This window comes from Lepidothrix coronata, unplaced genomic scaffold (assembly GCF_001604755.1).
Source record: "Lepidothrix coronata isolate B3197 unplaced genomic scaffold, Lepidothrix_coronata-1.0 Scaffold20, whole genome shotgun sequence".
NCBI lineage: Eukaryota > Metazoa > Chordata > Aves > Passeriformes > Pipridae > Lepidothrix > Lepidothrix coronata.
Genome location: NW_016690200.1, coordinates 7783997 through 7798781, shown reverse-complemented (window position 1 = coordinate 7798781; position 14785 = coordinate 7783997). Strand labels below are relative to the sequence as shown.

Here is a 14785-nt window from a genome sequence, read left to right as displayed (position 1 = left end):
GCTCCAGTCCCTTCCCCAGCCTTGTTGCCCTCCTCTGGACCTGCTCCAGCCCCTCCAGGCCCTTCCTGAGCTCAGGGCCCAGAGCTGGACACAGCACTCAACCCAATATTTACCTCTCCCTCAATTGCAGGCAAATGCCTGGGATGGCTGTTGATGGTTCACCCTCTCTTTGGGATTTTTTTGGTGTGTGTCACACCAAGTTCCCTTCTTAAAAGTCTGTTTTTGCCCCTAAGAGCTGTTTGCTGGGTGCCTGATCAGAAGCTCCCAGGAAACATGGAAGTAGAAAGCAATTTCTAGCCCAAGCAGGAGCTTCAAGCAGGTTGTGGGAGAGCTCAGACATGGAGTTCACATTCACATTCACTCACAGGGGGATTTATTCCCACGGGATGATTCTGGATCATACTGAGGATTGGTCTCTCCTCCCAAGTAAACAGGACAAGAGGCCTCAAGTTTCCAACAGGAAACGGCCTCAAGTTGTGCCAGGGGATGTTTAGGTTGGATATTAGAGAAACTTTCTTCCCCAAAAATGCTGTCCAGCCCTGGCACAGCTGCCCAGGGCAGTGGTGGAGTCCCCGTTCCTGGAGGGATTTAAAAGCTGGGTGGATGTGGCACTTGAGGATAGAGGGCACTGGTGGCCTTGTCAGTGCTGGGGGAACTTGGACTTGATGGTCTCAGAGGGCTTTTCCAACCTAAAAAATTCCATGATTCTAAATGCAGACCATCCACTGAAGCTCATCCATGTGCTCCAGGTGCCACTCTTTGCTACTCCAAAGCATAAAAAAACCCCTCAAACTGAGAAAAACCAACGGAAATCCCTCTTCTTCCTCACTTGGACTTCCATGGGATCAACACTTCCATCCCTGCATGTTGCTCAGTGTCTCCAGCCATGGTTTCAGCCCAACACCTTGTGTGAGGCTTGATGTGAATTCCTGAAGATATGGAAGTGCAGGGGACCAGGAGAAGCTCCTTGGACCAGACTGAGAGAAGAGAATAGAAATGCTGGAATGTTCCTTTGGAAGTTTTAAAGCCAGTAGGTGAATAAAGCTGCTCTCTGTGCACACAAAGCCTGCCCAGACCCTTCCTGGTCAGAGCCAGTGGTGTATTCCATGTGTTTTATGCTTTATGTGGACCTGGAAATGAGCTTCCACACTCATCCTCACATTTCTCTGGCATGGAAAAGCCTGTGTGAACCCAGGCAGAGCCTGCACACCGTGGTGGGGCTGGGTTTTGATGTCCTGATCAGACTCAAGACCTGATCTCCAAACTCTGCAGCCTGTGGAGCTGCTGGGAAAGCCCCGTGGCCCCTTCCCAGCCCACATATTTCATGTTAAAAAGGAAATTCGGGGAGAGACTGAAATTCAGGGAGAGACTGAAGCCCCCCCTGTGTGGGATGGACACCCAAGGCTGGAAACCAACGTGTCCTACCTGGGTTTCCCAGGAAATCAGAGCCCCTTGTGAGCTCACCCACCCCACTGCTGGCCAAGCACCGTTTGGTTTTGCTGCCATTCTCCCATCCCAAATTCTGTGCAGTCAAATAAATCCAACATGGATAAACACTCTGTGATTTCCCAGAGCCACCGCGGGACCGACACCCAGGACGTGCCTTCAAAACCTGCTCTGCAACAAAAACCAACACCCACCTCACAACCCACGGACCCGGAGAAACAAAATGATCCGATCCCAGCCGGACAGGCAGAATTCCCTAAACTCAGACCTCGTCTTAAAGCAGTTCTACAAGGAAGTGGCCGGTGGCAAAGTCTCGTCACGGAGGCCAAAGTCACCGAAAGGCAGAAAATCAGGAGAAAAAACTTCCAACGAGAAAAATCCCTTCCCTTTTAATTACCATTAGCAATGCAGCATGACAGAGGGAGATAAACACACATGCACCTCCACAAATAAGGAGCTTGGGAACACAAAGTAATTACTTTGATTTTTATTTTTTTTTGTGGATTTTTTTTTTTTTTTAACTTTCCCCCACCGACATTCAAAAAACTTATTAGTCTCCGGAAAGAGCACGTATCAGCAAAAGACTGTCACCTCGGGGATAAATGAGGGGATTTGTTTGTAATTCGTTTCCAGCAGAATCTACCCTGATGGGTTTTTTTTAAGGCGCGGGAGGAACGTGCTCTGACCAAGTCTAACAGTCAAAAAAAAAAAAAAAAAAAGAAAACAAACAAACAAACAAAAAAAACCCAAACAAAAAAAAAAGACTGAAAAATGTTTATTCCCATCTTCCCCAGCTCGTGTGCCTGGAAATGTGAAGGCTGAGAAGTTCGACTCCATTGATTGTTTCGCTAAACACAACCAAGAACCGAGCGAAGAAAAGTCAATGGAGCCTCTCGGTTTTTTCAGTCCATTTCCAGTTTAGGAAAATTGAATTAATCTCTTTCCTCAGAGCAGCTCGGAACATCCACATTCAGGCCCCGAAAAAATCATTACAGAGGCCGCTAAAACCTCTCCTTTTAAAGGTTGCGGAGCGGGAGATTAAAAGAGCCTCAGGGAAGAACCGGAATGCCTGAGCAAAATAAAACACGGAGGCAACACTGGAAAGCCTGGGCAGGATCAGCACCTTCCAGAACACACTGATATTTTCAGATGTTTCCTCTGCTGCAGGGAGAAATTCCAGTGGGAAGTGGATGCTATGTGACTTTGCACGTTTGGACATCAGGGATGTGGGAGCTGCCGAATTTATTCAGCCCCCTAGTCCAGTTAATACGGGGTGTAAAACCCTACTGAGGGGGTTTAAGGATGGATCTGCCCACCTGCAAAGTCATCTGTTCACCCCACACAGCCATGGAAGGGGCCCAGCAATAGATGTGCCAGGGATAATTCCACCTGAGCAGGTCACCTCTGCTCCCTGATCCTCGGGAGGAAGCCACAGGCACTCCCAGGAGGTGACTCCTCAGAGGCCCCTTCGTCTCATTGCAAAGAAAATTTAAACCAATTCGGAAAAATCACACCCTAAAATCGTCCTCACTTCTCACTGTGAAGGGAACAAAGGGCAACCAGCTCTGATGGAGATGTGACTGTGGTGGACCTCTAGTTATAGGGCAAGTATTCCATCCCTGGAAGTGCCCAAGGCTGGGCTGGACGGGGCTTGGAGCAACCTGGGATAGTGGAAGGTGTCCCCGCCCATGGCAGGGGGTGGAACTGGATGATCTTTGAAGTCCCTTCCAACCTAAATCATGCTGTGATCCATCAGGTCAATGAGTCAACGTTTGTATCCGAGAGTTAAACTCAGGCTTAAACACTTTCTGGACCTGCATGTCCTCTGGGCTCTGTGTCCATGTGAGTGTTTCGATTACAAAGCCAACAAATTCCCTCCTTAAGGAATTTAAATACACCAAAGGGAGGGGAGTGATGTGCTGTCACCACTCAGGGGGGGTTCACCCACTTTCTTTCCATCTCCACGTGCTCGAGTGCTCCCGTTACATGAAAATTAGTTAAGGACAACTAGCAAAAATGTCATCCCCCAAGAGTGAAGTGCTTTGCTTCCCAACATCTGGTCTATCACCACCAGGCCGTTTTGGAGCTTTTTCCTAATGTGAGAAGCAGCAGCAGGGAAGGCATTTCCCAGACACAGGCAATGAATAAGAAATCTGCTGCTCAGCAAAGCTGAGGACTTAAAAGTTATCCCTCCTTAGGCTGGAGCGAGGCCAAATGGCCCGAGGGTGGTGTGGGAAGAGCAGTGACTTCTGCACAAGGTGTTGGCTCCTCCTGCCTCCCCTCTGCTCTGCCTTGAGCCATTCCCTTCTTCACCCCTGATGCCTCATCCCAATTTCAGATAAAGCTCCATTTTCAGGACCATTATCATTCCAGAGCTCATCTCCCTGTTCGTTCCCTCTCCCCCAGCTGTGCCAGGCCTGCTGTGAACCAGACCAGGGAGCTGATCCTGCCAAAACCAGGGAAAAAAGCTGATGCAACCCCCCAAAAAACCAGCCCTTCCCCCCGAAGCTGGATGGTTTCCCTGCTCTCATTTACTGTGTCACAGCAGGAGCTGCTGTGAAGAGAAAGGGAAGGAGGTGTTTGCTGAGGCAAACTCCCAAACTCTGAGCCTTCAGGGCTGGATGGTGCTTTTCTCCCCTACGATGATGTGCTGGAAGAGTTGCTGAGCTTTCATTGGGCACTGGTGATGCTTTTTGGGTTGCAATTCAAACACAGAGTGTTTATCTGCCTCCAGATGAGGCAGATAAAGCATCAAGTGTTGTCCTGGGAAGGAGGAGTATTTGGGAGCAGCCCTGAGGAGAACTTGGGGAATAAAAAGCTGGAGATGCCCCATCCTAGAAACCCCCCTGTGCCCTGGGCTGATCCCACAGCGGGGGCAGCAGGGCAGGGGGGATTCTGCCCCTCTGCCCCCTCAGGGGAGACCCCCCTGCAGAGCTACCTCCAGCCCTAGGAACAACAGCAGGAGGATGTGGAGCTGCTGGAGAGAGTCCAGAGGAGACCATGGAGCTGCTCCCAGGGCTGGAGCCCCTCTGCTCTGAAGCCAGGATGGGAGAGCTGGGAATGTTCCCCTGGAGAAGAGAAGGCTCCAGGGAGAGCTGAGAGCCCCTTGCAGGGCCTAAAGGGGCTCCAGGAGAGCTGGAGAGGGACTGGGGACAAGGCCTGGAGGGACAGGACACAGGGAATGGCTTCCCAGTGCCAGAGGGCAGGGTTAGATGGGATATTGGGAAGGAATTGTTGGCTAGGAGGGTGGGGAGCCCCAGGTTGCCCAGAGAAACTGTGGCTGCTCCTGGATCCCTGGAAGTGTCCAAGGCCAGGTTGGAGCCACCTGGGCTAGTGGAAGGTGTCCCTGCCCATGGTTTGGGGTGAGATGGTCTCTGTAGTCCCTTCCAACCCAAACCATCCCGTGATTCTGTGAGAAAATAATCTGAAATTCAGTGTTTAAACCAGTCAGTTGTTCACTGACCACGACAGTCTGAAGTCAGGAGATCCCAACAGGGGCTGGATTTCAAGAGATTCCATAAGCCAATGGCTCATCTGGCTGGAATGGATTTCCCAGAGAAGCTGTGGCTGCCCCTGGATCCCTGGAAGTGTCCAAGGCCAGGTTGGAGCAACCTGGGAGAGTGGAAGGAGTGCAGACTTTTCCTTCCCCAAAAGGGTTGTCCAGCCCTGGCACAGGATGAAGTCCCCATCCCTGCAGGGATTTAAAAGCCATGTGGGATGTGGCACTTGGGGACATGGGTCAGTGGTGGCCAGAGCTGGGACTTGATGGTCTTAGAGGGCTTTTCCAGAGTAAATAATTCCATGATTCTGTGATTCTAAATGTACTGGATTGCAGAAAGCAGGGAGAGACCCCAAAAGTGCTCCATGAAATGCTGTCAGGGTATAAATTGGTGCTGTACTCAAACTCATGGCAGCTGAGGATTTAACTGGAAATTCAAATACCCAGATGGGTGGTTTGTTCCACGGAGTTTTATTGAGTCCATAACAGGGCAATTCTTTGGGATCCAGCAGCACCTGTGTGGTGAAGGACCAAATGGGGACTCCCCTGATCCCCCAAATTATACTGGGGAAGCAAAAGGAGGAAGGGGAGGGGGAAGGCATCAAGCTGAGGGGTGGTTTTTAATCCTCTGTGGTTGGCATTTTTGGTTAATGCAGTGAAACCACTAATTACAGCTAATTAAACCTGCACTGAGATCAAAGCTCAGTGGAAACTACAGGGGGGAGCAAACAAGAGAGGAAAGAAAGGCAAAGAAAACAGGGATTTTGTTGCAACCAAGTCCTTAATTGAAAACCAAAGCAGCTTTGTTAATTAAAGGCAGCAAACCCAAAATGAGGGCAGGCTCCAGACACGAGAGTCCAGGGCTGGGATGGAGATAACACGTCCTTCCCTGTCAGCAAAGAGAAGCTTTTCTTCTGGAGCTGCACTGCTTCTGGCTCCTCTGTAGGGAAAGGGCTTCCTGTGGGATCCAGACTGCAAAGATTTGGGGAATTCTACCTCATGGGGGGATAAAGTGGGGGAATGAGAGTGCCCTGACTATTTTACTCAGCTAATGTGGGTTTTATTCAAATTAACTGAACTGAAAGACCCCAAATTCTCTCCTGGCTGCAGTGCAGCCCCAAGGGAGAACGTCTGAGATGCTTTTCACACCCAGTTCTGACCCACAGGCAGCAAAGGAGCATCACAGGAGCACTGCAGACACAGCCCAACACAGGGGATCTGGGTGAGGATCTGTTGGACCTGATGGTCCCCACACACAAATCAACATCACCAGAGGAAGGTTCCCTCCACCAGCCACAGCCTTGGGCAACCCGGGCACTAAACAGCAAACACATCCTGCTGTTTATGCATTTATCAAGAATAAAATCGGGAAGAGAAGTGATGTTTGGCAATGAAAAAGTCGTATTTCAGAGCACTGGGATGTCCAGGGGCTTCCCTTTTCCCTCAGCAGCTCCCAGTAGATGGCAGCATGTTATTGCAGATTCCTCCTGCCTGCAACAGCATCAGAAATCCCTAAAAATCCTCTGTCTGCCAGTCAGAGCAGGAGAGGAGCCCAAAATGCTGAGCATCCCAACCACAACTGTGCCCAGAAATAAAGCACCCCACGAAATCCTGCTGCTGCAGCTCAGACACTGCTCCCAGGGGTGTTTTTCATGAGTTCAGACATGTCCTGGTGGTGTTTTCCAATTTTCCCTATGTAGGAATCAGAGCTGGATGGGACAACCCTTCCACATGCACGGATGTTTGAGCTGGCACTGGGAACTGTAGCACAAGGACATCTCTGCCTCTTGGCACTAATCCTAAATCTGGGGGTGAGGCCTTAAACCTGAGGCACAGGCCCCAAACATGAGAGTCAGGCCCTAAACCTGAGGGTCAGGCCTTAAACCTGAGGGTCAGGTCCTAAACATGGGGGTCAGATCCCAAACCTGAGGGTCAGGCCTTAAACTTGAGGGTCAGGTCCTAAACCTGGGGGTCAGATCCTAAACCTGAGGGTCAGGCCCCAAACCTGGGGGTCAGTTCCTAAACCTGAGGGTCAGTTCCTAAAACTGAGGGTCAGGTGCTAAACCTGAGGGTCAGTTCCTAAACCTGAGGGTCAGGTCCCAAATCTGAGAGTCAGGCCCCAAACCTGAAGGTAATACCCCCAAACCTGAGGGTCAGCTCCTAAACCTGAGGGTCAGGCCTTAAACCTGAGGGTCAGGCCTTAAACCTGAGGTGCAGGCCTTAAACCTGAGGTGCAGGCCTTAAACCTGAGGGTGAGGCCTTAAACCTGAGGGTCATGCCCTTAACGTGAGCGTCATACCCCCAAACCTGAGGGTTAGGCCCTAAACCTAGGGGTCAGGCCCTAAACCTGAGGGCCAGGCCCTAAACCTGGGGGTCAGGCCCTAAACCCGAGGGTCTCTCTCTGCTGCTGTGATTCACTCAGATATTAAAAATAAAATCAGGGTGCAGATGAGGTACCAGAGCAGAGCTGAGGCACTTTTTCCCAACCCCACACTGGTCCTTCCCACCACAGACTGGTTTGAAAGGAAGCTCAAGCTCCATCCTAAACTTTTACAGAATCACTGAATCATGGAATGGTTTGAGTTTTTTCAGTGAACAGCTGAGAATGGAATGATATTTTATTTAAAGACAAGTATGAAGCAGAAACCTCACCATTTTTTACTATCTCTGATGAGATCTTTGCATAAAGATGCAAGAGTAATTTTGGGCAGGGATAAAGGGGGAGTAGGAAAGAAGGCACAAGGGAAAAGATTTGAATAGGAATTCAAATTTGAAGCTTAATTTATCTCACTAATGCCATAAGTCCAATTCTGGCTGTGAAACTTCCGAAATCTGGAGGTATTTGGAAGTCATGGCCAGTCCGAGACTTTGCAGCACAAGCCTGGGTATTACACACAGGGAGAAAATCCTACTTTTTCTTTAATAAAGTAGTGGATGCCCTAATGACCAACCACATTTCTGTGGCCCAGATACCGAACACACACACATAAGCTAAAAAACCTATTAATATTTGCAGGAAATTTAGCAAATGCCACAAATCCTTTGTGACACCTCAGCAGTCAGAGCCAGCCTGTTTTACCCTGTTTTCTCCTGGTGGAAAAACCTCCTTCCTGGAGCTCACACAACTTGGCAATTTATTTTTTTTTCCCCGATGGAAATGTGCTCCCACTCTGCTGAGACTTTCCCTGCCTTGAACCGAGAAGCTCAAAGCAAAACTCATTTGAAACACATTTTCCCCTTGCCATGGGGCCATTCCCAAAGCTCCAAACTGCTGCTGTTGTCACCTGCAGGTGACAGAGCTGGTGGAAAACGGGGTTTAAACAGCAAAAGCCTCGCCAGAACCAACAAGTGTTAGCTGGGTTAAGTTTTGTTGTGAATCCTCCACGTGATTTTGGCTTCAGAGGAGAAAATTCTTCCCCCTGCTGCTTCCCTGGTTGGGGTTTCTACCGCCTAAGTCACTGAGCAGAGAAGAAAGGGGATGCCCAGTGATCTTTGAGTCCCATAAAAAGCCTTGAAGATGATATCCACAGTGAAAAATAAAAGCAAAATCAAAGGCAGGACAGCCAGGAAAGTCCTAAAAGTCTTCTGGTCCTTTCTCAAATGGTTTGTCTTTCCTATAAACTTGAACACATCAGACTTCAAATGTGTTCACTTGCAGGAAAAGACCACACAGGACCTGTCCCAGAATTCAGATTTAATGTCTGAAAGGAACTGTGTGAAGAGTGATGTGTTGATTGTTAATTGGGGCTAATTGATTCTTGAACCCTGAGCGTCTTGGACACGAAAATATCAAGGCAGGGTTGGAAACCTCTTCTCCTGTTCAGTCAGGATCACCCAATTCCCTGGAGAAGTGAGGCAGGGAGGGAATTTATTCATCCCAGTCACCAGGAGGTGCAGGGGGAAGGATGAGCAGGTGGGTGGGGATTTCTCCAGCAGCTCTGCCACTGCTCCTGTCCACAAAATCACCACTTGCTCTCCCTTGTCATCTTTAAAAAAGGCAAAACTGAGAGTTCAAACAGCACAGAGCATTTACAGACTCCTGCATGAGCCATATCACAGGGAGACAAATCACTTTTATCCCACATTGATGTTATTTTCTGCTTTCTGGGGGTGAATTGTTGTGTTTGTTTAATGGTTTGAACAGACCTCAGTCCCCGGGGTACCCTGAGAACTTGCTCAGGTCATTGTGAATTCAGGTGAGCAGGGCAGGGTTTGGATGCACCAGAGCCTTGTTTATGGAAAAGAACCTGGATAATAAGAATTCAGGAGTTATCTGAAGGACAAAAGAATAAAACACACTCTCCAGATGATGGAATTATGCCCTAAAAGAAAGAGGGAAGAGATGCAGCCATGAAAGCTAAAAAGAAGTGTTGATGAATTTATATGATGATGGGAAGAATTCTGCACCCCAGGGACCACAAAGATGCTGTAGCCAGGTGGGAAATGGGTTCTTCTCCCAAGGAACAAGGGACAGGACAAGGGGAAATGGCCTCAAGTTGTGCCAAAGGGAGTTTAGATTGGATATCAGGGAAAATTTCTTCATGGAAAGGGTGGTCAGGCACCGGACCTGGAGGGATTTCAAAGCCCTGTGGATGTGGCACTTGGGGACACGGGTCAGTGGTGGCCTTGGCAGCGCTGGGGAATGGTTGGTTTGGATCTCAGGGGTCTTTTCCAACCTAAATGGTTCCATGGTGCAGCTCAGGTGTCTCTTTTGAGCTCCACAGCTCTTGCTGATGGTCCCCAGCAGCTCCAACGTGCAGGAGAAAATCTGTTGCTGTGTAACTGCTCTGTGTTTGATGTTGTGAAAACTCCTGGTCTTCATCCACCCAGCAAAAAAACCTGGGCTAATTAAGCATCTCAACAGATGGGGGGGGGGGAAATATCCTTTAAAAAAGGAGAGATCGGATTTGGGAAGTGTATTCCTTGGAGAGTTTGTCATGGATCTTTCTCTCTCCGCCTTCTCCAGGCCTCAGCGGTCGTAACTTCCCCACATCAATGTTATTGTGGAGGAACTAATTCAATAATGAGATCATTCCCCATATGACAGCCCAGGAAATGAGGCTCTCAGTCACACTCTTCCTCATCCAGCTTCTCTCCTGATTCAGTCTCCAAAAACCAAACGACAACACCAACTATTCCCAGTGCTCGTGGGGGGTCCCATCCAAGTGCCGCACGCAAAAACTCCCTTGTTTGATCTACATCCCTTCATTTCCAAGTTCCAGACTCTTCCTTTTGCTGTTTCTTGGGCTCAGCTGTTCATTCCTGAACCAGCTGCTGCCACAGAGGATCAGGAAGATCAGCCAGTGCAGTGACTCAGAGTCAGCACCCCCAGTCCAGGAGTAAACCACAGCTGAGTGTTTGCTCTCACCCATTTGCTTACTCCTCAATCCTCCTTTTGTGGATAAATCACCAGGGGGTCTGTCACATCCAGTTCTGGGTTTATTTTGCTCTTACTACTACTTTAAGATCAACAGAACTTGAAGGGAGACATCTCTTCAAGCCCACCTGCATCTGGCCACCCTGAGGTTCACACTCTGTTCCTGTGAGTTGCTCAAAGTGTCAGCCTTCAACCAACCAAAGTATAACTTATCTGGGCAGGAATCCAAGCCCAAACTTCACCCTGTTTGAGTTCAACCTACAGCCTATACCTAGAAGATAGATATCTTCTAGATAACTTTATATTGAGAAGCTTTTCCTTGCCTGGGTTTTGGTCTTGGGAGGAGCCCCAAGTGCAGATGCTTTGGTGGAACCCCACGCCGAGCTCAAGTGCTCCATGTTTGGACTTGATGACCTTGGAGATCATTTCCAACCTTAACCATCCCCTGATTCTCTGAACAACCAGGAGAAAGTAAACATTCCAATCAACACCTGGATGTGTTGAACTCGGTGCTCATCCCACGGCGAGACTTTCGGGAGGAGCTCCCTCTGCTTCATGTGGACACCAAAACAACAGCAAACCCTACAATAACAAGCCCACCACGGGGCTCTGTGCTCACCTGGCAAAGTCCAGGTCGGCCTCCCGGGACATGGTGATGTTGGTCAGGTTCTGCTGGAGGATGAAGATGTTCCGACACATCTTCTTGATGCCGGACTCGCTGATGCGCTTGAAGTAGTGGGCGCCGTTGATGAGGATGCAGGAGATGAGGTGGCCCAACCCTGGCAAGGGGAAGAGGAAGGTGTTTAGTGGCAATAATTCATCGTAAAACCCGGGAATGAGCACTGTTATGTGGACTGGAACAAGGGATAACTGGAAACAGCCCCTGTGCGTTTTAGGAGGACTTCCCTCAAGGTTCCCTTCTTTAGTAAAAATACAAAACTGCCCCGAAAATCAGAATTGCAGAACCTCTGATATCTCCAGGGCACTTCCAGGCTTTGGAGAGTGTCCCTTTCCATCCCTCTGTCTGGGCAGAGCAATGGAGCACTGCAGTTCCTGGAAGATCACAGTGGTTGAATCTGTTTTCAAGGGTGGTGTTTTCCCTGGAAAACTCACGGTCTCCAGGAGCAGAAATGAGCTGCACCCAAAGCACTTGGTGCACAACCTCTCTCTGATCAGTCTGGAACAGTTTCTTGTGTCTGAGGGATGTCCCTGCTGGGACATCAAGGACACAGCTGGGTGCTGAAAGTCACAGCCACCCCCAAAATGATGGATCCATTCCTGTCACATCACAACCACTCACGTCACATCAGAAAGAGCAAAAAGCTCACCCTGATTCCCTCAGTGCAGAGGCCTGGACAAGCCCAGATGCCAATTAAAAGTCTGAATTAGGAATAATTCATTATTACAGCCAGCATGGGGTGTATGTAAACCCCAAAACTGGGCTGAAGAGGGGCCTGTGTATGATGAGCATGTGGAGGAATTTCAACCTCACGGCTCAGCAGGATGGGAACGGTCCCCGTGGCTCGGCAGGATGGGAATGGTCCCCGTGGCTCTGTGTGAAGATGTTTCCCTCTCCTCACACAGACATGGGACACCTGAGTTGTTGGAGGGGCTCCAGAACGTGATGGTGATGTGTTTGCCACATATTTACAGAGCTCGAAAAACAGCTCCATAAAAAACTCTCTCCCTGCAGCTACGTGGGAATGGCAAGGAATCACACAAGCCTTGGGATCATGGAATCACAGAAGGGTTTGGATTGGAAGGGGCCTTAGAGAGCATCCAGTTCCAACCCTGACGCTTTCCACTGTCCCGGGTGGCTCCAAGCCCAGTCCAACTCAGCCTGGGACACTTCCAGGGATCCAGGGGCAGCCACAGCTTCTCTGGGAAATCCATTCCAGCCTCTCCCCACCCTCCCAGACAGCAATTCCTTCTCAATATCCCATCTATCCCTGCCCTCTGGCACTGGGAAGCCATTCCCTGTGTCCTGTCCCTCCCTGTCTTGTCCCCAGTCCCTCTCCAGCTCTCCTGGAGCCCCTTTAGGCCCTGCCAGGGGCTCTCAGCTCTCCCTGGAGCCTTCTCTCCTCCAAGTGAACATTCCCAGCTCTCCCATCCTGGCTCCAGAGCAGAGGGGCTCCAGCCCTGGGAGCAGCTCCGGGGCCTCCTCTGGACTCTGCTCCAACAGGACAACTTTTGTAGGATCAGCAGTGGCTAAAACAAGGTCAGCCTTGCTGCTGTGGATTATTTTGGACATGGGGTGCATCTCCAGCCCCCACTTTCTGCTGGCTTTGACCAACACCAACACCCCCATATCCCACAGCACAGCCAAGAACTGGTGTGACAGCTCAAATAAACACAGGGGAGATGAACCAACACATGGGTTATATTCCCCCAGGTAACCACCACAGATGAGGCATCAGAGCAGCTGCTGTTCCTTAAATTTAGTTTCAGAAAAGGGATGGCTGCGCTTGGGGTGGGAACTGTGCCAGAAGAGAGCTGTGGGTGATACAAACACGTGTCCTGGGGCTTCCTGAGGAAAAACTGAGCTGCACTTACATCAGATCACTGCTGCCCCACCTGGCATGGGGCCCTCGGTCCCGGTCAACCAGAAATCCTCTGGAGGCATCTTGGGTTTCTGAGTGCCCTGTGTTTGGAATCCTGGAATGGTTTGGGTTGGAAGGGACCTTAAGGATCATCCTGTTCCAGCCTCATGGGCAGGGACACCTTCCACTATCCCAGGTTGCTCTAACCTGGCCTTGGACACTTCCAGGGATCCACGGGAAGTCACAGTTTCTCTGGGCAACCTGGGCCAGGGCCTTCCTACCCTCTGAGAGAAGGATTTCTTCCTAAAATCTAATCTAAATCTCTCCTATTTTAGTTTAAAACCATTGCCCCTTATCCTGTCCCTCTGTGCCTTGTCCCCAGTCCCTCTCCAGCTCTCCTGGAGCCCCTTTAGGCCCTGCAAGGGGCTCTCAGGTCTCCCTGGAGCCTTCCCTTCTCCAGCTGAACCCCCCTCAGCTCTCTCACCCCATCAAACCCCCGTTTCCCACAGGGATCTCACTTATCCCATCGGTGCCAACAGCCGCTTAATCCACCAAGGAACGCCGTGGAGCTTTGGGATGAGGACAAAAACCGCTTTTTTTGAAGACCCAGAGTGCTGTGGGAGGTGCCTGACCTTCGAAGATGTACTGGAACTTGTGCTGCTGGAGGCTGGCGCTCATGGCCTCCTCGATGGCGCTGATGTCCTTGTTGAGCCTCACCACCAGCGGGTCATAGTCCATGCTCTCCACGTTGGCCACGATGGCATAGTTCCCCTGCTTGGCCAGAGGGATCAGGTAGTGGAAGCAGTGAACCCTGCAAAGAAAAGAGAATTATCAAAAAATAGGGTTTTCAGAGCGTCGCTTCTTTGTTTTCCTTCCGGTGGCGTTAAAAAAAATAACGGCTTTATTTAAAAAGCTTAAAAAAAAAAACCACCTTTATTTAAAAAGCTTTGTTTAAAAATGTATTTAAAGGTAACCAACTTCAAGGACTGGGTGGTTATGTCTGAATTAAACACCCCCTCCTCTTGTCATTGTCCCACCTCTCTGGGGGTTTTCCTGCTTGTTGCCATCCCTGTTTTCCTGGATTCCATTTGCACACTGATTTGTGCTTGACCCAAGAGTGGTGAGAAGCCACAGGGGCCAGAACCCCATCCAGGCCGGTGCCTTTTCCATGAATCCAGGTTATCTCAGGCCTCATATCCCATTACAGCACAGCTGGAGAACTGCTCCATTTCCATCCTTTTCCCAGTCTTTCCCTCCAATCCGTGCCTGCAATCCCGAGCCCAGCAGATGATGGATGGTAGGCTGAAGGGCTGCTGACAATAACTGATGTGGATTTTTTTTTTGCAGAGCTCCACCCTGACTTCCCCAGGGCTCTGCCTGCGTGCACAGGGACACAACACGGCTCAGGACGTGTCACAGGAGAACAAACTGATGATCCATCAATTCTGTGACATCTATTTGATGCTTCAGAGGAAAAGGGAAGCAATGAAAATCCACCTGGCCCATACAGTGCATCAGGGAAAAGCGTCTTCCCAGCCCTGCAGCGGACAGCTGGCACCCTGAAGAAAGGCATTTGCTGCCTTTGATCTCTGCATGGGAAGTCAGAGACTTCATGGAATTCTCCTCAGCCCTTTAAAAAAAAATCCAGCTGGCTCCCCAGTTCCTGCTGCTGTTTGAAAAAGTAGGAAGAAAAGCTGCTGTTTGTGATCCGAAGAGCGGCGGCTCCTGAATGTGGAGACACCCGGTAAAAACTTTGGCACCATCTCCAATGGGATGCTCCTGGAAAAGGCTTGGCCAGGGGCACTCAGGGGTGGGTTAGGAACTGGCTGAGGGCCCAGAGAGTGGTGGGGATGGAGCTGCATCCAGCTGGGATCCGTCCCCAGGGATCAGTGCTGGGCCCAGTCCTGTTTAATATCTTTATTG

At 50.0% G+C, this 14785-nt stretch overlaps 1 protein-coding gene across 1 annotated transcript in view; it reads right to left on the bottom strand.

The window, feature by feature from the left end:
* Positions 1-14785, bottom strand: part of EXOC4 (exocyst complex component 4) — a 303657-nt gene that overhangs the window by 14241 nt on the left and 274631 nt on the right. The window contains exons 17-18 of the mRNA XM_017807724.1: positions 13495-13673; positions 10942-11101 (exon numbers count right to left, since the gene is read on the bottom strand). Of these exons, the coding sequence (XP_017663213.1) occupies positions 10942-11101; positions 13495-13673 (339 nt within the window). The remainder of the gene's footprint in view (positions 1-10941; positions 11102-13494; positions 13674-14785) is intronic.